At 49.0% G+C, this 21,612-nt stretch overlaps 1 protein-coding gene across 9 annotated transcripts in view; it reads right to left on the reverse strand.

Moving 5' to 3' along the window:
- Positions 1–5,002: 5,002 nt before the first annotated feature.
- Positions 5,003–21,612, reverse strand: part of LOC310661789 (paired box protein Pax-6-like) — a gene marked incomplete at its 3' end in the record, with an annotated part of 56,046 nt that continues 39,436 nt past the window's right edge. For 4 of the 9 annotated variants that reach the window (XM_083408240.1, XM_083408241.1, XM_083408239.1 and 1 more), the window contains exons 4-10: positions 18,208–18,366; positions 13,905–13,987; positions 13,647–13,806; positions 13,388–13,485; positions 10,833–10,974; positions 6,682–6,757; positions 5,003–5,682 (exon numbers count right to left, since the gene is read on the reverse strand). In XM_083408240.1, coding sequence (XP_083264366.1) covers positions 5,526–5,682; positions 6,682–6,757; positions 10,833–10,974; positions 13,388–13,485; positions 13,647–13,806; positions 13,905–13,987; positions 18,208–18,366 — 875 coding nt within the window. Of the gene's footprint in view, positions 5,683–6,671; positions 6,758–9,331; positions 10,009–10,832; positions 10,975–13,387; positions 13,486–13,646; positions 13,807–13,904; positions 13,988–18,207; positions 18,367–21,612 lie in introns of those variants that run through there. The other 5 variants (XM_083408243.1, XM_083408244.1, XM_083408246.1 and 2 more) reach the window with 5 other exon arrangements.

Here is a 21,612-nt window from a genome sequence, read left to right on the forward strand (position 1 = left end):
TGACTGGGGCGTGAATGTACTTCAAACGTGCTTTAAAGATAGCGTGTTAAAAATAATTGCTACGAATCTTGCAAACTGCCTGATTAATTGGGGCATTCTTTTTCAAATTTGCCCAAAACATTTTAAAATTTATTACTGTAGCTGATCATTGACAAAAAAAATCCCCTTAAAGTTATCACCTATTTTGTCAAGGCTTATTTAATTGAGGTCATGTCACAGCCTACGACTGATTACCCGAGGACACAAAAATGGTGTATTTGTAAGATGGCTCTTCTGACCTAATGGCTTTTGCAATGCAAGCACAGAGCGTTTGAAAAGCAAATAAATGTTTCTATAAAAAATGTTTTTCTCACTTGGAAAATTTAACCAGCTAACTAGTCTAGTAAACTTCTTAATCAACTAAAACTCACACGACTCACTGATAAAGATGTCTTTAATCAAGCAACTGTCCTAGAAAGTGTGTGACACCCACCCCCCAAACTCTTTTGCAATATTCTCAAGATAAAGGCTCGCAATAATACCTATAGGTTTTGTGTACCAGCTGCTGTTCCAAATAACGTACTCCTTACACCCATTTAGCATCAAAACTTTAGTGTCCAAAATCAAAGCAGCAATTGAGGTTGGCGCCAGGGATAGGCATTACTGAGCAGCAGCAAAGGCGTATACAGCTGCAAGTGGCCAACCCCTGGAACTTCCTGTCCTGCTGCTCCTCTTCTGTGTTGTCACTTCCTGCCTACCTGCCCTCTCTAATCATGCACTAACAAGAATGAGATGGATGGGCATCATCTACATGCCTTGGGTGGTTCCATGGCCAAGATTTAGAGGTAGAGGTAGAGGGCAGCAGGGCTGGGCATGAGTATGAGATGAGGGCCCACTAGCTGCCCCAAAGCTTGGAGCTGGCACTGGCACCAGTGGGGTGTTATGGATATCTCTTGTCACACTGAAGCTCTTGTTTGTGTCTTCACAGTGAGCTAAACAGGCAGTTGTGTTACTGTAGAGTTGCGATTGTCACCTCTGTGAAACCTAGAAACAAACCCCCCTGCAACCAGGGTACAAACTGAAATTTGCACAATTCAATGGTCTGTATTTGCTTTTCCTAATTCAGTCAAAGCTTCTCTGGGTTGCATCCAATGCTAGTCATTTTCGGAGCAGACTCGTTAAAATTAATGGACACACTTAGGCCTATCAATTTCAGTAACGGGAAACTGAGTTGGTTATAACCCAATGAATTGAAAAAATCTGGATTCTTCAATTGCACCGCTTCCTGAGAATGCCGAATAAAAGAATACAAAAATAAAGGAAGTATTTGTCTCAAAATTGGAAGTCTTTAAAATTTATCTGAAAAGTAGTAATGACAGCATGAAGTCTGTAGCAGCATTTGAATAACTTCATTAGGAGTTTTAAGTGTGATGGAAAACCTAGGATAGAATAAATAATATCAAAACCAAAACATGTTATAATATGGCAGTGAATAATTGATGAGAAATAGAAGTAGAAAAAAGTCATTTTTATGTTAAATGTATTGTGAGAACTATTAAATGCATTGTTGTTGTTTTCTTTTTTTTTCCTTTTTAGTTGCTAGGAGTTGATGGAATTTCTTTCCTTCTATATTTCTTTTTTGTGTGTGATATTATATATATATATAATGCCTTCAACCTATCAAAGTCTACACGTGGTCCAGAGCCATGAGACACACAGCCCTCGCTGCTGTTTAGCACCCGAAAACCACAGGCACAGTTGCTTTTCCTTCTCATGCGCTCAAGGAAAAAACACCACCCCAAAAAGTGGGGGGAGTGAGGGGCAGGATGCTTGCTGAGCAAAGAGCATAGGACAAACAGAAAACACCCTTGAAATAGCTATAAATGTGTTGATGCACAAGAAGGCATCAGAAAGAGCAGCAAACTGTAATAACAGCATGTAACGGACAGGGTTTTCAAAGTTCACACATGATATCCAAAGCTATAATCCAACCGCATCCATCTCGAGAGCTTTTGAGTTTTGCTTTGTTTTAATAAATCTTAAAACTTGTGTTTGTTAAATTTTGCTGCCTTCCTTGTTTTATCTGCTTTGCTACCATACCTTGTTGGGGATGGAATGATCTGCCAATGTGAGTTCTCTCCATTTCTCATTCCCCACCCCCCAATCTGAAATTCAGTTCTCCACATTTTGGCAACAATATGCAATTTGGTTTGTTTTTTTAAATGCTCATGAAAATTATTCAGCATTATATCTCCTAATAAATACATTTTCTTGTATGCAATTGTGACAAGTGTGCACATTTTTGCAAGCACTTTCTCTTAATAGGATGTGTTAATGCACACTTTCCCCTTATATATACATTCCGTAAATTCTGGTTGGAAAACTGCATCACAAAATTCGGATAGGTGCGAATTTGGAAGAATAGGTATGTTTTGGTTCTCATACTGTTTCAGCAAGCGCAGATTTGATCGATTCTGCTTCAAATGCAAACTGAATCGAATTTCTCCTGCATCCTTATTTTGATCATCAGTACCTTTGTATCTGGGACGCGGGTGGCGCTGTGGGTTAAACCACAGAGCCTAGGACTTGCTGATCAGAAGGTCGGCGGTTCGAATCCCCGAAACAGGATGAGCTCCCATTGATCGGTCCCTGCTCCTGCCAACCTAGCAGTTCGAAAGCACGTCAAAGTGCAAGTAGATAAATAGGTACCGCTCCGGCGGGATGGTAAACGGCGTTTCCGTGCTCTGCTCTGGTTTGCCAGAGGCGGCTTAGTCATGCTGGCCACAGGACCCGGAAGCTGTATGCCGGCTCCCTCGGCCAATAAAGCGAGATGAGCGCCGCAACCCCAGAGTCGGACATGACTGGACCTAACAGTCAGGGGTCCCTTTACCCTTACCTTTGTATCAGAGATGGGAACCTTCTGCCCTCCAGACATTGCTGTACTACAACACCCATAACCTTCAGTCATGCTGGCTGGGGCTGATATTAGATGGAATCCTGAAACATCTGGAGAGTCAAAGTTTTCCCTCACCCCTATTTACACTCAGGGTTAAAGCCTCAGCACCTAGGGCTTCCCGATCGAAAGGTTGGCGGTTCGAATCCCCACGGCGGGGTGCGCTCCCGTTGTTCGATCCCAGCGCCTGCCAACCTAGCAGTTCGAAAGCACGTCAAAGTGCAAGTAGATAAATAGGTACCGCTTACTAGCGGGAAGGTAAACGGCGTTTCCGTGTGCGGCTCTGGTTCGCCAGAGCAGCGATGTCACGCTGGCCACGTGACCCGGAAGTGTCTCCGGACAGCGCTGGCCCTCGGCCTCTTTGAGTGAGATGGGCGCACAACCCCAGAGTCTGTCAAGACTGGCCCGTACGGGCAGGGGTACCTTTACCTTTACCTACAAACTGCCACTATTTCACAGGAGGGATTCAGAGCACAGAAATTTAAGCTTTGGACAAATTAAAGCGGAATAAAGTGCAACAAACCTGCTTTTTTTTTTAAAGGAACTCTTTGCAGATGGGAAACTGTGGAACAAATGAAACAATTAGTGGGAAGATGTGTAAATATCCTGTAAGCAAATGAGGCTGAATGCTTATTGTCATGGAACTGCCCCATAAACAAACAAAAGAGAATGCTCCATAAAGACCAGGATAGTCAAACCTCCAACTAAGCTCTGTGCAAGTAAATCGGAATGACTGCCAAACAAACTTCGGTTTTGTTTGGCGTGCTTCTCCCAAATTAATAACCACCTTTCTTGACCCAGCAGCCATGGGTGTAGATAGGATTTTTGGGGTGGGGGTGAGGAGGCCATTTGTTAGGGGGACAGGCCTTTTGTTGTGGGGGGCAGAACCTCAGTTAGCTATGTATTTTTATTTATTGGCGGTTCCCTCACCGTGATAAGTGAGGTTACAGGGAACCAGGCAGAGGGCCTTCTCGGTAGTGGCGGCCGCCCTGTGGAACGCCCTCCCATCTGATGTCAAAGAAATAAACAACAATCTGACTTTTAGAAGGCATCTGAAGGCAGCCCTGTTTAGGAAAGTTTTTAATGTTTGATGTTTTAGCGTGCTTTTAATATTCTGTTGGGAGCCGCCTGAAGTAGCTGGGGAAACCAAGCCACATGGGCGGGGTATATATAATAAATTATTATTATTATTCAAGTTGGTGGCTTTGAAAAACTTTTTCATAGTCTCCAGTGTGCTACCCTTGCCATTGTGGCGGCACGGGGTTGCCGTTCTGTGATTGGACTTACACTACTTGTTGAATGGTTCATTTATCCAGTCTGTATAACATTTATTGCACATGTAATTTGTTAAGATACAGTTGTACATTTATCCACTCCATGTTTACAGTATCTCCAGGCTTTGTTTTGCACATGGCACCTTAGTACAGTGGTGCCTCGCAAGACGAAATTAATTTGTTCTGCGAGTTTTTTCGTCTTGTGAATTTTTTCGTCTTGCGAAGCACCACTGTGTATTGACGGTTTCCCATAGGAATGCATTGGCGGTTTTAAAAAAAAGGCGCAAGACGTTTTCGTCTTGCGAAGCAAGCCCATAGGGAAATCTGTCTTGCGAAGCAACTCAGAAAACGAAAAACTCTTTCGTCTTGCGAGTTTTTCGTCTTCCGAGGCATTCGTCTTGCGAGGTACCACTGTATGTTTGTTGCTTGAATGGTTACAAGTCTATCTCTATTCTAGTAAATTTGGTTTTATACTTATAAGCCATTTTGTGGTGGTGGTGTTTTGTTGCATAAATACATATTGCCTATGACCATGCCAGCAGCCACAACTGCGAGTGCAATTTTCCTAAAAAAAAACAACAGGTTCCGAAACTCCACGAAAACCTCCTTTGATCTCTTATAATAGCAATGGTGCCCACCTGACAGGTGCCGGAACTGAATTCTTGTTGAGTTCCAGCTTGTTCCAGACCTCACATCTATAGGTTGGCCACCTTCTCCTCCCAGGGGGTGTCTCTCTGCCACTGTGCCACACTGGCCACAACTAAGATCGCATCTCAGAACCACAGACTCACACGCATTATTTACACGGGTCCTTTATTAACACACGTGAAAACAGTTTGCGCCTACGGGTGGTAGCGTGCATGTGTGGGTGGTCAGAGGGCCATTTTGTGCAGGTCAGAGAGAGAAAGGGGGGTCCCTAGCCCTCCGGGATCCGTGTGAAAACGCAGCTAAGTGAAATCCATGCGGGGAGAGGAGAAGAGGGGAATGGAGAAGGCGAGGCAGAGTGAACAAAGAGACAGGTGGGGAGCGGTTTATAGGACTGGCTTGCAAAGGGGAAGAGCGACTGAACTCCGCGCACCCAGGAAGTAACGCTACAGCAACGGTCCCCAATCTGCAAGGGGGGGGCAAGGCCTTGTATAAACGCCATCTATCCCATAAGACTCTACAGGGAGGCAGAAAATGGGGTGGGTCAGTGCTTGGCACCAACTGACAAGGGTCAGATTTACGAAACTTCCGTCACGTGGTACATCACGGTGACCACAAAGTCTGTTGGCGATAGTGGGCATTGCTGAGCGGCTAAGCTGCTCCCTGCGCTCTTTCTAGCCGCCGTGGGTGAAGACTGTCCCTTGGCAAGTCCTGTCCAACCGAGAGAGAGAAAGAGAGCGATGCAGAAGAGCTGTAAGGAGCCATCTGATCTTCAGCTGGCAGAGCGGCCAAGGAGACACAAGTGGATTTGGAGGTCTAAAACTGATGCTGCTGTGATAACAAATATATTTTGTCAGAAGTTGCCCAGAGTGGCTGGGGAAACCCAGTCAGATGGGCGGCATATCAATATTAAGATGATGATGGTGATTCTTCCAAATGGTTGCAGTTTTATTACGCCCACCCTCCACCCCTTGCAACAGCTTGAAAGGGGACTAGTGTGTCATTTTCCCCATGTGATCCTTCGCCGGGACTCAATTCGACAATTATTTTCACAGGATTCCAATGTGGCCGTTGCCACAGTTCTTCTTGCCCCGATATTTGCTTTAGATTTCAAGGTTTGTCCGGCCTTTTCAAGGTTCAATCTTTCCTCCAGCTCCCCAAAGGGTCGTCGGTTCTCTCCCCGGTCTGCCCCCAATCCTTTGTGCTGAATCCCCAATGTTTCCTCTCTCTTCCTGCCATACTTCCGGCAGTTCCCCCTTCCCCGCTCCCCAAGCTCTTAGTGCCATCTAAAGGGCAAGGTGGGAGGTAGAAAGGGAAGAGAGGGAAGGAGAAAGTCTCGAGACGGAATGTGGATTGGGAAGAAAGAGACAAGGTGACCAAAGGACGGTCCCCACACACCCCCGATGGCGCACGCATGATGCGCACACTGAGGCAAAGAGGAGGCCTGCCACCAAACACACAGACGTTGTTGCCTAACATAGATACACAAAGTTGAGGAAGGCCCTTTCCAATGCTCCTTCCCCCAGATATTGCCATTCCCCTCCCCTCCCCGCTGCGGAAGGAAAGTCCCTTCTGTACACACTGTACATTTAAAGCACATTATGTCCCCCAAAGAATCCTGGGAGTCATAGTTTGTTAAGGGCGCAGCGAAATGTAGCTCTGGCAGGGATGAACTAACACTTCCCAAGATTCTCTGGGGGAAGCCATGCGCTTTAAATGTGTGGCGTGTAAGCAGCCGATTCATCTCCCCCCTTTCCTTCCGCCGTCCGTTTCCACCCCCGCCCCATTCCCCCCCCCCCCAGCCTGTTCCACTTCTTTCCTCACTGTAACCTTGGCCAATACTGGGCAAGGTCAGGGTCCCCACCAGGGACTTGGACAGGAACAGACACTCCTGGAGAGATTAACCCTAGAAAAAGAGAGAGAGAAGAGGGAAATAGTCAGGAAATAGAAGGAATCCCTCCAAACGTTACAGGCTGCAAAGCCCAGTCTTTTCAGCTCAGCAAATTAATGTACAGTGGTACCTCGGGTTAAGTACGCTTCAGGTTACAGACTCCGCTAACCCGGAAATAGTGCTTCAGGTTAAGAACTTTGCTTCAGGATGAGAACAGAAATCGTGCTCCGGCGGGGCAGCAGCAGCAGGAGGCCCCATTAGCTAAAGTGGTGCTTCAGGTTAAGAACAGTTTCAGGTTAAGAACGGACCTCCGGAACGAATTAAGTACTTAAACCCGAGGTACCACTGTATAAATATTGGGTTGCAGCACTAAGTAGCTTGTTTCAATGGTGCAAAGCGGTTGCACAACCAAATTCTCATACCCCACAAGTGTCCCGGCACATCACACTTCCCCTCCCCCCATTTGGGGTGCCACAATTTTGCACCCTTAAGTGCTTTTTTCGGGGAATGGCAAGAAAAAAGTGCTTCCTTTGATATCCCACAGGTCACGTGACTCCCGCGGGAGCACGGCCAGGAAGCCTTGCGTCCCAGTTTTGAGACTCAACATGTTGGAGGGTATGAACACTGCCTGCTCTTGTCCCTGCTGCATGCCCGCCCCAATCTGTTCCAGGGGCTCCCCCAACCCTCAGCGGCAAATTTGGATTTGCCCAAGCATCCATCTGTCCTTGCACGGACGAAGTAAATACGTTGGGTACCAACCGTCATGAACCAACTGTGCCAAACCGAAAAACGAAACATGTTGGAGTCAGTGGCCTATTGTAGGATTTGAGGAGCAAACCAAGTTTTTGCCCTAGTGAACTAGCCTGACTGCAAGGAAGGCAACGCAAGAATTAATATTCTGACATAGGTTAAGGAAGGACAAGTCCCTTGCAGAGGTTTTTGAGGCCCTGAAAGATACGTTGCGACCTGCTCCTTTGGTTTCAACAACTGCCTTGTTAACGGCAATTTGTGAAAGGAAGGGCAGGCCCGTATACTACCCGCTGCTGTCTAAATCAAGACAGCCAGGAAGGAGGTGAAATGTCCCCTCCCAACAGCTCAATACTTCCACACAAACGCCTGCCTCCTGCTCTGAGAATCCAGAGGTTATAGACAGACATGGCTTCACTAGGTGGAAGAGGGTTTTCTGCTGCACAGTCTAGGTCAGGGGTCAGCAAACTTTTTCAGCAGGGGGCCAGTCCACTGTCCCTCAGACCTTGTGGGGGGCTGGGCTATATTTTGAAAAAAGAAAAAGAACAAATTCCTATGCCCCACAAATAATCCAGAGATGCATTTTAAATAAAAGGGCACATTCTACTCACGTAAAAACACGCTGATTGCCGGACCGTCCGCAGGCCGGATTTAGAAGGCGATTGGGCCAGATCCGGCCCCCAGGCCTTAGTTTGCCTACCCATGGTCTATGTACTCCTTATCTGACTCCTGAAATATCTTAGCTTGCTCCCCCCTCCCCAAAGCTTATGTATACACCTGATTTGCAGAGTGGTCCTATTAAGTCCCACTGTGCTCAATGGAACTTGCTCTCAGGTAAATGTGCACAAGAATACAACTGTTCATTTTTTACACTCTGGCCTGTGTGGGGGTGAAGTTGGGTGTCTCTAGACATATCAGCAGCTGCTGGAAGGAAAAAGCAAGAACTTAAAACAATATAAAAGTCCACACTTTGCTTTTTAACAGGCAAGAGTTCTGGGGGACGCGGGTGCTTCTAAACATGGGTGGCTCTAAAGTTAGATTAGAATCTAGAGTCTAATAAAGGCCTTCAATATTGCAGTTCTTGTTTTTTGAGGGTCATAGCTCACATGGTATGCATAAACACCATACCTTTAAAGCACATAGCTTCCTCACAAAGAATCCTGGGAACTGTAGCTTATCCTTGACAACGCTGCAATACCTAGCACCTACCAAAAAAATTATAGTTCCCAGAATTATCTGCAGGATGCCATGTGCTTTCAAAGTACAGTGCGTATGGAGGTTATGTTACATTACCCCAATTCTTATGTCTGTCCTCTCTGTGTCACTCAGGTTTGATCGAGATTTCCCTATCCTTATGAAATTAAAATAAAAACTTATCCTATCTTGCCTGCAGACTATTGGGCAAGAAAGACAGGGAAGATATGACCTGCGTATTGAGTATGGTAAAAGTAAAGGGACCCTTGACCATTAGGTCCAGTCACAGACGACTCTGGGGTTGCGGTGCTCATCTCGCTTTATTGGCCCGCGTCCCAACTTGCATATTGAGTAAAGGTAAAGGTACCCCTGCCCGTACGGGGGCCAGCGCTGTCCGGAGACACTTCCGGGTCACATGGCCAGCGTGACATCGCAGCTCTGGCGAGCCAGAGCCGCACACAGAAACACCATTTACCTTCCCACTAGTAAGCAGTCCCTATTTATCTACTTGCACCCGGGAGTGCTTTCGAACTGCTAGGTTGGCAGGCGCTGGGACCAAACAACGGGAGCACACCCGCTGCGGGGATTCGAGCTGCCGACCTTTCGATCGACAAGCCCTAGGCGCTGAGGCTTTTACCCACAGCGCCACCCGCGTCCCCGATTGCGTATTGAGTACACTTCTGCAAATAATATATTCTGCTTGCATGGGAGGCAGACAATAAAGTCCTGTGTCAAAAGTGTCCAGACACTACAGCATGCTTCTTGCGCATGAGAGGCTTCCATTCCAGGGCTTATTTGCAGCTGTGCAAGCAGCAAGGCATGCAGAGAGCTGCTCTGTGCTTCAGCATTTGCCAGAGCAAAGGGAAACGCTGGAGCCAGAGGGGAAGGGGAAGCCCACTCGCTGGCAAAGCTCCTTCACCCACTAGTAATGGCAAGGTCAAGGTGGATGCCCACAGAGCTCAAATGGCAGAGAGCAAAAGCACTGATGCAGTTCTATTCTGAAGCTGTAGCTTAGTGACAACGACTCTGACCCGAAATCCTGGAGAACTGCTGCCACTGAATGTATCAGCCACATACTGCGTTAGGTGGCCCAATCATGGTCTGAATGAGTATAATTTCTTATGCTCCTGTGCAGTAGGACAGGGCTGGACAGCCACACCCCAAATCCCAAAACTGGAGTGGATTATGTCCGACCATTTGAAAGAAAGAAATAAGTCACTTTCAGCTTTCACCCAGTTGCCTGGCTTTGGGGAGCCTTTTGCAGAATTCGAAATTTCATGTTCAGTATCTTTTCCTTCCTGGGGCTGACTATTGGCTTGTGGTCTCTATAAAGGAAGAGTCTAAGTCAGAGTGCGGTAGCTGAAATTATGCTAGGCGTATGTGCACACCAGCCTTGACAAGTGAAAAACACACTGCGTTTGTTTTAGCAGAAGCTGACAGCACACATTTTCAACTAGCGCTCCAACATGGCAAGGACTGGAAACTTATTTTATTCACGCTTTATGCAGAAGGTGGGATTTCTAAAAATGCATACTAGAAGCCACATTATGCATTTCACAATATACAGTGGTGCCTCGCAAGACGAAAAGCATCCGTTCCGTGAGTCTCTTCGTCTAGCGGTTTTTTCGTCTTGCGAAGCAAGCCCATTAGCGGATTAGCGCGATTAGCGGTTTAGCGGCTATTAGCGGCTATTAAAGGCTTAAGGGATTAGCGGATTAGCTGCTAAAAGGCTATTAGCAGCTTAGCGCTTTAGAAAAAGGGGGTGGGGAGCGAAAAAAACCCCCAGGAATCGCAAGACATTTTCGTCTTGCGAAGCAAGCCCATAGCAAATTCGTCCTGCGAAGCACCTCCAAAACGGAAAACCCTTTCGTCTAGCGGGTTTTCTGTCTTGCGAGGCATTCGTCTTGCGGGGCACCACTGTAATCACTGCCCAGGAAGGATTCCAGAGTTCCCTGTGCTTCTTCTTACATGGCTCTATATGGGGGGGGGCTTTTTGGGGGGGTGTTACTTCCCATGGCTGTTAAGCAACTGTGGCTGACCAGTGCCCCATCTCCTCTTCCCCACCAGTTGCTGCAAACCCTGCTTTATCCCAGATCCCTGGTGCCCTTCCCTCGCTCCACACCAGCCATTCCCCCTGCCCTTCAATTACCAGTAGAGGCCCCGTTGCTGGAGCTCAGGTTATGAGAGGAGAGCTGTGAGGGCGTGTATGAATCGTAGCTTCGCACTGACGAGCCGCCGGGGAGCATGCAGGAGTAAGACGACGTCTGGCTGGCCACGGGGGGCACGGCCTGCTGTTGGGGGAGACAAGATGCGACAGAGGAAAGGAGGTTAGCAGCAGCAAAGGATCTCAATCAGCCTTCCTGCCTTGCCTGGCCCTGAACATGTGTCTTTAAGGCAGGTGTCTTCAGCTCCAGGGTGTGGCACCTCAGGCCACGCCTCTCTCCCAGGCCACACCTCCTCTCCCCAGGCCACACCCCTCGCTGGTCCTGCTTCACATCCCAGGTGTCTTTGCCTGGCTAGGACATGGAATCATTCACTCCAATATAGTGGTGCCTCGCAAGACAAAATTAATTTGTTCTGCGAGTCTCTTCGTCTAGCGTTTTTTTTGTCTTGCGAAGCAACCCTATTAGCGGCTTAGCGGCTTAGCGCTATTAGCGGCTATTAAAGGCTTAAGGGATTAGCGGATTAGCTGCTAAAAGGTTATTAGCAGTTTAGCGGCTTAGAAAAAGGGGGTGGGGAGCGGAAAAAAATCTCAAGACTAGCAAGACATTTTCGTCTTGCGAAGCAAGCCCATAGGGAAATTCGTCCTGCGAAGCGCATCGAAAAACGGAAAACCCTTTCGTCTAGCGGGTTTTCCGTCTTGAGAGGCATTCGTCTTGCAGGGTACCACTGTAATGCCTCTTCCTCGTCTGGATGGAAGGCCTCTGAAGATGGTTCGGAAACTTCAGCTGGTGCAGAATTCAGCAGCTAGGTTGCTCTCTGGAGCAAGACGGTTTGAGCATATTACACCGATCCTGGTCCAACTGCACTAGCCACCAATTACGGTAGTTTCTGGGCCCAATTCAAAGTGTTGGTTTTGACCTATAAAGCCTTAAATGGCTCAGGACCTCAATGCCTCAAGGACTGCATCTTTCTATATGAACATACCTGGACCCTGAGATCATCTTCAGAGGCCCTCCTTTGTGTGCCTCCTCCTCGAGAGGTCCGGAGGGTGGCAACACAAGAACAGGCCTTCTCTGCAGTGGCTCCCCATTTGTGGAATGCTCTCCCCAGGGAAGTTTGCCTGGCAGCTTCATTATACACCTTTAGGTCCCAGGCAAAAACGTTCCTTTTTAACCAGGCCTTTGGTTGATCCGATTTTACATCCTATGCCCTTTTAAAATGTTTTGGGTTTTTTGCAGGCAGGCTATTGGATTGTTGTCTTTATTTTTATTAGGTATTTTTTTGTTTTATATCTTGATTTTATTCTGTGAACCGCCCTGAGACCTCCGGGTATAGGGCGGTATATAAATTCAATAAATAATAATAAAAATAAAATAAATAAAGTAGCCCAGTGTTTCCCTAAGTGGGCAGGGTGAGGGCACTGGAATGATCCGGGGGGGGGGGCAGTAGTAGCCTCAGGTGCAATTGCGTAGCATCGGTTCCCTCATTGCGAGGAGTGAGGTTACAGGGAACCAGACAGAGGGCCTTCTCAGTAGTGGCGCCCGCCCTGTGGAACGCCCTCCCTTCAGATGTGAAAGAAATAAGCAGCTATCTTATCTTTAAAAGACATCTGAAGGCAGCCCTGTTTAGGGAAGTTTTTAATATCTAATGCTGTATTGGTTTTAACACTCGATTGGGAGCCGCCCAGAGTGGCTGGGGAAACTCAGCCTGATGGGCAAAGAATAAATAATAAATTCTTATTCTTATTCTTATTCTTATTCTTATTCTTATTCTTATTCTTATTCTTATTCTTATTCTTATTGGATAAAAATAAGGGGGCAGTGGAAGCATTAAGAAAGAAAAGAAGAAAAGAAAATTAGGAAAAACCATTTTTATCTGTTGTGTAATGACACTTAACCGCCAGGTGAGGCGCCGTTGCGGGATGGCAAAAAACGCCTCCCCTGGATCCTGCAGTCGTGCTGGAGGTGAGGGGCTTTCCTGGGATTGGGTGGACCATTTTTGGCTTCACCCAGGCCTAGGGAACGGACCGCCGCTTGCCTGCCTATTTGTCCAAGGTGTCTGGTTTACAATATCTCCCTTTGCTACGTCGCAGGACGTAGGTAGAAATGCAGATACATAAAAGAATGCACATTTGCCACTGCATCTTTCTGTTTGTTCGCTTAAAGAAGGTAGATTTCCAGGGGCGGGGGGTAGGCCAAATAAGTTTGGGAAGCTCTGAACTATCGCCTCTAGCACAATAGGAAATATTCTCATCTGTTGCCCCGCCCACTTTTTGCCTTTGGCCCCACCCGCCCCAGCATGTGGCCCTCGGAAGCTTGCCAAGAAGGGAATGCATAGCTGTCAACTTTCAGATTTGAAAATAAGGGATCAGCAGCCTTGGAAATAAGGGATCAGTAGCCTCACCTGTCCTAGGGACAGTCTACAGGATATCTAACAATCTGGGATAGCAACGGGAAACGGCGCTGGAATAAGGGAATAAGGGAAGGTTGACAGCTATGGGAATGTGGTCTTCAGCCTGAGAAGGGGTTCTGAGAAGCTTACCTGGATAGGGAGGCTGTTGGCCATAGAGAAGGTGGGCAAGGGCGGAAGGGCGCCATAGTTGTTGCTGAGGGCGCTTTCCGTACGGCCCAACATGGTGCCTGTAACAGAGAGAGAAGTCATGTGCTTGTCAGTGGTGGATAGCCCTTCTTACTGGGGGCCAGGGCCATGTTCAACAGGGCCTCCCTGAAACAGACAGGGATGGGTTAGCCAAGAAAGAATGGGGGAATGGGAACGAGTCAGCCGGGTCCACGGCCCTCACCTGACCCCGTCGGCTGGGGGAGGGACTGGTAGACAGTGCTGCCCGCGGAGCCAAAACTGCTGTTTATGCTCAGGTGGCCCCCGGTGCCCCCTGCCTGGCGCCTCTGGTTCCTCAGCTTCTCCTCCCGGCGCCACTTGGCTCGGCGGTTGGAGAACCAGACCTGGACAGGGGGGAAGAACAGTGGAATGGAATCAACGGGGAATGAGAAGGAAACGTAGGTTGGCCTGTCCCACAGCTGAGCGGATCCCCTTGCCATACCTGGATCCGGGCCTCCGGGAGGTCGATCTTTGCTGCCAGGCGTTCACGGGCAAAGACGTCGGGGTAGTGAGTGCGCTCAAATTCTGAGGAAGATGGGAGGGCGAGGGAGTCAGAGTTTTGGAGACATGTTCCCCCTGTTTCCCCATCATTTATAGCCCCTGGTGAAGTAGAACCTACTCCCATGTTCTTACACCCTATTATAGCATGCCTTAAGGGGCATAAAAGGTAAAGGGACCCCTGACCATGAGGTCCAGTCGTGGCCGACTCTGGGGTTGCGGCGCTCATCTTGCTTTATTGGCCGAGGGAGGCAGCGTACAGCTTCCAGGTCATGTGGCCAGCATGACTAAGCTGCTTCTGGCGAACCAGTGCAGCGCACAGAAATGCCGTTTACTTTCCCACTGGAGTGATACCTATTTATCTACTTGTGCTTTCGAACTGCTAGGTTGGCAGGAGCAGGGACCGAGCAATGGGAGCTCACCCCGTCGCGGGGATTCAAACCGCCGACTTGCTGATCGGCAAGCCCTAGGTTCTGTGGTTTAACCCACAGCGCCACCTGCATCCCCGTAAGGGGCACAGGACTGCCATATTACTTTGTCAGTGCTCAAATTCCTTATCGCGCCAGCAAAGTATATCTGAATCAATCTGCAAAACTGTACCACAGGCTTGTGACTATTTCTGACTATAGCTGAACACAACAAGTAGGGTATGTGTTGGAAGGGTGGCAGCGTAGAATCATCTCCGTCCTGCCCACTAGTGGAGCACAGGGGTATTGCATTCTCCAGGTAGCTCACACCTGCTGTTCACTTCCACAGAGATGCTCTCAATCTTCTGCTGGGGTTTAACAGCCCTGCAGATGTCATCCACTGCGTCACCTACTGTCATGCCCATAGGATCTAACTTCCCCTCTTCAGGGGATGAGACCTTGGTCTTTGAGGAATTGCCCATGGCGCTAGCCATGATTAGGCCTGCTTGGACCAGTTCAGGAGGAAGCCACTCTGCCAAGCAGCATCGCTTCTCTGACTCCGAGGACTCTGGTCCAGGAGGTCTGCAAGAACCAACATTCCCTGTGCCGTAGAAATCTACAGCTGCCGAAGCAGGAAGGCCCCTTTGATCAGAAGCAGAGGATATCCACTGACTCCCCACTCCCGCAGCTGCTTCTTCCTGCTTGTCTTCTTTTCTGGCTCCCTGGAACTATGTTACACAGAAAGACTAGCACCTACTACCAGAAGCAGGGGGACACGGGTGGCGCTGTGGGTTAAACCACAGAGCCTAGGACTTGCTGATCAGAAGGTCGGCGGTTCGAATCCCCGCGATGGGGTGAGCTCCCATTGCTCGGTCCCTGCTCCTGCCAACCTAGCAGTTCAAAAGCACATCAAAGTACAAGTAGATAAATAGGTACCTTTCTGGTAGGAAGGTAAATGGCGTTTCCGTGCGCTGCTCTGGTTCGCCAGAAGCGGTTTAGTCATGCTGGCCACATGACCCGGAAGCTGTACACCGGCTCCCTCGGCCAATAAAGCAAGATGAGCGCCACAACCCCAGAGTCGGTCACGACTGGACCTAATGGTCAGGGGTCCCTTTACCTTTACCAGAAACAGGCAGCATGGGCTGCAGATTCTCTGCTTCCAATACAGGAGGACCTGGCGGGCAAAGACAACTCTCTCTAGAGCAGCCTTTCCCAAGCTTTGGGTCCCCAGATGTTGTTGGACTACAACTCCCATCATCCCTGAGCTCTGGCCTTGCCAGCTAGGGGTGATGGGAGTTGTAGTCCAACAACATCTGGGGACCCACAGGCTGAGAAAGGATGCTCTAGACCAATCTGTCCAGCCCTTGACCACACCCCTCCACAGCCCCCCTGCTCTCCTCAGGCCTTCCTCCACACCTTCCTTGAGTGTTTTTGCCTGGCTTGACTGGGTCCTTGAACTCTGCTCCTGCCTCTTGTTCACCCAGATGGAGAGTAAGAGAGCGGGGAATGTGTGGAAACTAGCCTACAGTACATAATCCACATCCATAGTTCTGCCCACTGACCCCGTCCACCATGCTCGGGTTGGCCAGAAGAGAATGCAGCCTTCAGGGTGAAAATGGTCCCCTATCCCTGCAGACCAGCTTATTGTTTAAAAGTGGCACACTTGCAATGCAAGGTCAAGAAAGCAAGCTGTGAAGGCTGCAGTACCACTCTGGCCCACCAGATGGCCACACATATCTTCTCCTCTTAGATCCCATCTTGATATAACAAGACTGCCGCAACTGATTAAAAAAAATTATTACATTGTCAGCGAAGTGCCTCTGAACATACACAGAGTTACCGTTTCTCATGAGAGGAGCCTGGTTTTTCAGGGGGGGAAAATATCAATCTAAATCACACTGTCCAGTTGTTCGGAAGTTTAAGGATATCCACTGTGTGAGATTTAGTACGATCCATACTGAGTGTAACTGTGTCTTCCCACAAAAAATTCTTCTGCCGCCACTGACTGCGCCAGGGGAGTTTTAAAAGCCGCACTCATGGCAGCACTGGTGCCTTATCTGCAACTCATGTTTGAATGGGACGTTCTTAAAGGGACCCCTGACCATACTACTCCCATGTTCTTACACCCTATTATAGCATGCCTTAAGGGACATAAAAGGTAAAGGGACCCCTGACCATTAGGTCCAGTCGTGGCTGACTCTGGGGCTGCGGCGCTCATCTCACTTTATTGGCCGAGGGAGCCGGCGCACAGCTTCCGGTCATGTGGCCAGAATGACCAAGCCGCTTCTGGTGAACCAGAGCAGCACACAGAAACGTTGTTTACCTTCCCGCCGGAGCGGTACCTATTTATCCTGCTTGGCAGGGGGTTGGACTCAGTGGCCCTTGTGGTCTCTTCCAACTCTATGATTCTATGACCTACTTGCACTTTGACATGCTTTCAAACTGCTAGGTTGGCAGCAGCTGGGACCAAGCAACGGGAGCTCACCCCGTCGCAAGGATTCGAACCGCCAACCTTCTGATCGGAAAGTCCTAGGCTCTGTGGTTTAACCTATAGCACCACCCGCATCCCAGGATGCATCAAAAAGGCCTTGGTTTCCCCCCTCTCCATCTTCTTCATCTGCTGCCATCTAACAAGTCAGTGTAGGTAACAGAAGGAAGAGACTACAGGAGTCACCCTGTTTAGCGTCATGATGACACATACCCCATTTGGAGGGAACTGCAACTTGGGAAGAATTGAAAGGCTATACCCATGGAAAGATGGGACGCGGGTGGCACTGTGGGTAAAAGCCTCATCGCCTAGGACTTGCCGATCGAAAGGTCGGCGGTTCGAATCCCCATGGCAGGGTGCGCTCCCGTCGCTCGGTCCCAGCGCCTGCCAACCTAGCAGTTCTAAAGCACCCCCGGGTGCAAGTAGATAAATAGGGACCGCTTACTAGCGGGAAGGTAAACGGCGTTTCCGTGTGCTGCGCTGGCTCGCCAGATTCAGCTTGTCACGCTGGCCACGTGACCCGGAAGTGTCTGCGGACAGCGCTGGCTCCCGGCCTCTAGAGTGAGATGAGCGCACAACCCTAGAGTCTGTCAAGACTGGCCCGTACGGGCAGGGGTACCTTTACCTTTACCTTTTACCCATGGAAAACTAGCGCGGTTCATGGGTCTCCCACATCAATAAAACACGCTCGCACACACACACACAATCTTTTTCATGGATCTTTAGCACCCTTCCTAATTCACACGTACACGGTGCAGTCTATTCAAGTAGGAAATCAAATATACAGTAGATGGAATAATAAGATTTCCAGCCATAACCTGCCTGATAAGGATGGCAGCCCCTCAGCTGAGAGGCACCTCAGGGTGAAGGTAAGCGGACTCAAGTATTGGACTCCAAGCCTAACCAGCTGGATGGCTCTCTGAATAGCTCAGTTGGGGGGCTGGCAATACCAAGGTTGCAGGTTTGATCCCCGTACGGGACAGCTGCATATTCCTGCATTGCAGGGAGTTGGACTATAATTAGCTACGAATTGTAAGGTGGCGACGGCACATATGTGCAGACAGAAAGTGGTGCTGCCCACCTCTGCACACCGTTTATCAGAGGCAATTGCCATGTGTTCAATGTGGAATGGATGAGTCTGCATTGTTTACCTTTAAGAACAGCTCTCTCAGTTGCACCTCAGTTAATGCGCACACACGATGTGCACACGCATCTGCTAACAGTGCAAACAGCGGACACCGTTTTTCTTTCTCTCACTCAAAATGCTCTGACTCGGGCTGCTAACCAGAAAGATGAAATTCTAGCCAGCTGGCAACCTCACCTGTTGTCAGCCACCTTCGTCCCTTCCTCACCTTTCTCCAGCGCCTCTATCTGCTCCTGGGTGAAAGACGTCCGGTTCCTTTGCAATTTGCGCTTCAGCTGCAAACGGATTTGGGACTCATCTAGGTCTTGGGTGCTTGCGCCTTGCGGGTGCTCGGGGTCCAAGCCACTCTCCAGCTGCTGGCAACTATCTGGTGGGTGGATTGCAGAACGGAGATATGAAGAAAGGAAGGCACATACACACACACCCTTACATTTTCATTTATTTACCCTCATCTTCATTTATTAATCATGATTCCTATTGCATGATAAATGTGCAAGGTGGTTGTAACTGTTATTGAGAATGAACTAGTAGTATGGTAGACTAGGACTGGGGAGATCCAAGTTCAAATCCTGGTCAGCTGTATTATTATTATTATTATTATTATTATCATCATTATTTTATTTATTATTATTATTATTATTATTATTATTATTATTATTATTATTATTATTATCATCATCATCATCATCATTATACCACCCTTCATCCGCAGATCTCAGGCCAGTTCACAACATAAAATTACAATATACAGTGTAGTACCTTGGTTCTCGAATGTCTCCCTTGACGAACGTTTTGTAACCCAAACGCCGAAAACCCAGAACTAAATGCTTCCGTTTTCAAACGCGCCTCAGAAATCGAATGGCTTCCGCTGTGTGTTTTTCAATTTTCTCAATTGAATCTGCAGACAGCCCTTTGTGCCTCAGTTTTCAAACATTTCAGAACTCGAACGGTCTTCCGGAACAGATTACATTCGAGAACCGAGGTACCACCTCCCCCTACGTTATCCTCATAACAACCCTGTGAGGGAGGCTAGGCTGAGAGACAGTGACTGGCCCAAGGTCTCCCAGTGAGCTTCATAGCTGTGCACTGATGTGAAGCCAAGGATCCACAGTCCTAGCCACACGCTCAAACTACTAAACTGTGCCGGTTCTCTCAGCACATCAGTGACCCACTGCAAATCTGAACCCAGGACTTCTGAGGAAGGGCTACAGTTCATTGGCACAGCGTCTCATTTGCATACAGAAGATTCCGGGTTCAACCCCCTGCATCTTCATCTAGGCCTAAGAGAAGCCTGTCTGAAACCCTGCACAGAAATGAATTTGTCCGATCCTCTTTGAAAGCCATTCAGGCTGTCACAGGCAGGAGCCAATCCCAGAGTTAAACTGTACACTGTGTGTCTCCCCACCACATCCCACAAACACCTTACTTTCCCCCCAGTTCCCACCCACCCTCCACAACGAAAACAAATTTCCCACGTCAGGTGGGGAAATAGCCCATCCAAATAACATTTGGCAGACTCGCCAAAGTCAGACCAGAATCGAACCTGCATAATTTTTATTCCAACCTCAAAAAGGGAGATTTTAGGGGCGGATTTTAGAACGTAAGGAAAGCCCTGATCGCCTCTGCAAAAACTGGCACAGTTGGGCAGTTGCCCCAATAGGCGCTCCATTTTGTTTTCCCATGATGCTCTAGTGTACCATTTCTCTGGCGCACTATGAGACATTAAAACGGCGGCTGGATCCACTTGGTTACTTTGGTTATTATGTGTTTTAAATACTATAAACAGCTCTGTGATCTTCGGGTGAAGGGTGGCATATAAATTAATTAAAAATATATAAACGTATTCCCCTCCTCACCTCCCGTTAACTCTGCCAAGGCCTTGCTGACCTAGCCGGACCAGTAAAGGGCACCATGCCCAGGGTACCCTCACACCTAGAGCCAGGCCACAGGGGGTTACACCCCTAAACTCCTCCACCCCGAACCCCACATCTTCCACCTCAGGCCTGCACCCCACATGCCTTCATCCTACTGACCAAGAGCTCCAGCTCCTGGGGGCCGATGCAATCCCCCAATCTTTTTTTGAGGGACACGGCCCCCTCAATGTTCAGAGGGCCCCATGTCACGACATAGCGTCCGGCCCCCTCAAACCTCCAGAGAAGTTGGTGTCTCTGCTAGTGACCTCTAAGCCTTGCTTTCCGCGCACACCCCCCCCCCCCCACTTCTCTCTCTCATCCTGTCTCTTCCCCCCAGGGCTAACTGGTATGGCGCTTGTTCACAGTGACAACTGTTCGTTAATAGTTTATAAAGAGTTAATGAATGATTCATTAGTCGGTGTTAAGAATTCGTTAATCCATCGCTGCACACTCAAGGTGCAGAACCGATGCCGGTTGCAGCGTTGGGTGTCTGTGTGTGTGTAGAGAAATTGCCAGAGTTTTCTTCCACTGCAACCCCAAGACATATGGGGTTAAGAGTCAGGGAGAGGAAAACCAGCAAATGGAGGCAGGAAAGGGAGAGAGAGGCTGAGCTGATGAGGCTGAAGAGTTGAGGCCTCTGCAAACGAGAAGTTCTCATTCGGCGAAGCGTCTTTCTTGCGTTTCCTGAGTTGGGCACGGAGGGGAGGGGGACACTTCTTTGTGGCTGGCGCAGTGCAAGGGACTGGAGGGGCACCACAGGTTTGGGGACCGGGGTCTCCAGGAGAGGGGGACAGTGGGCGGGTTCGGGGAGCCCACGAGGGTTTAACCTTTTTATCCCAGGGGAGATGTGGTCTGAACGGTGACCTTTCTTCCGCCGCCGCGAAGCCAGGCACTCAGATCTCCGCAGGCGACGCAGAGCCACGGCATCAGCCGCAGTGCTCTAATGCGAGGTGACATTGCCTGCTCCCTTGCCCCCCCCTTCCCCGAGTCCTTTGCAGCCCCCGAAGCAATGAGATCCAAAAGGCCCCCTTGGTGAAGAGTGTCTCTGCTTGGCCCGGGCCCAGACATAGTGTTGTCAGGATCCCTTCCCCCTTTCCCCGCTGCTCCACTTTCCGCCCCAGCCCCCAACGCACACACACACACCCCCCACGACTCGCCCCGGCTCCTTCCCCACATCCCCATCAGCTCTGCTTTTTTTCTCTCTCTCTTTTTGCTGAGAGATCTTTGCAGAATGCAGAAGGAGGAAACACACTTGTATAAGCCCGGAGGGGAAATGAGGCGGGAGGGAGGGGCGGTGGTGGTTGATGTGGGGGGCCGAGGGGGGAGAGGTTGAGGAGTGAAGGGAAGTCAGAAGAGGGGAGGCCATGCATAGGATCTAAAAACAGCACAGATGGACGAACACACACAGAGAAAAACACACAGAGAGAGAAAAAAACAGCAGTAGCATGGCCTGTCTTTGTAGACGGGGACCACACGATAACACAACCCGGAACATCGGGATGGAAGTGGTGTGGGTTGTTAGGGACAGGGCAGAAATGTGTTTAGACGCGACCCTATCCAAGTTGCACGGCGAACCCAAGCACAGCTGTCCTTCAAAATCTGTGCTTTTCTGCATTTTCAAACGCAGTTCATCATACCCAAAAGAATGTGACCCCCCCCTAAAAAACCTCCCCCCACAAAAAAATCCAAACACTGGGGAT

Source organism: Podarcis tiliguerta (assembly GCF_965153285.1).
Source record: "Podarcis tiliguerta genome assembly, chromosome: 13".
NCBI lineage: Eukaryota > Metazoa > Chordata > Lepidosauria > Squamata > Lacertidae > Podarcis > Podarcis tiliguerta.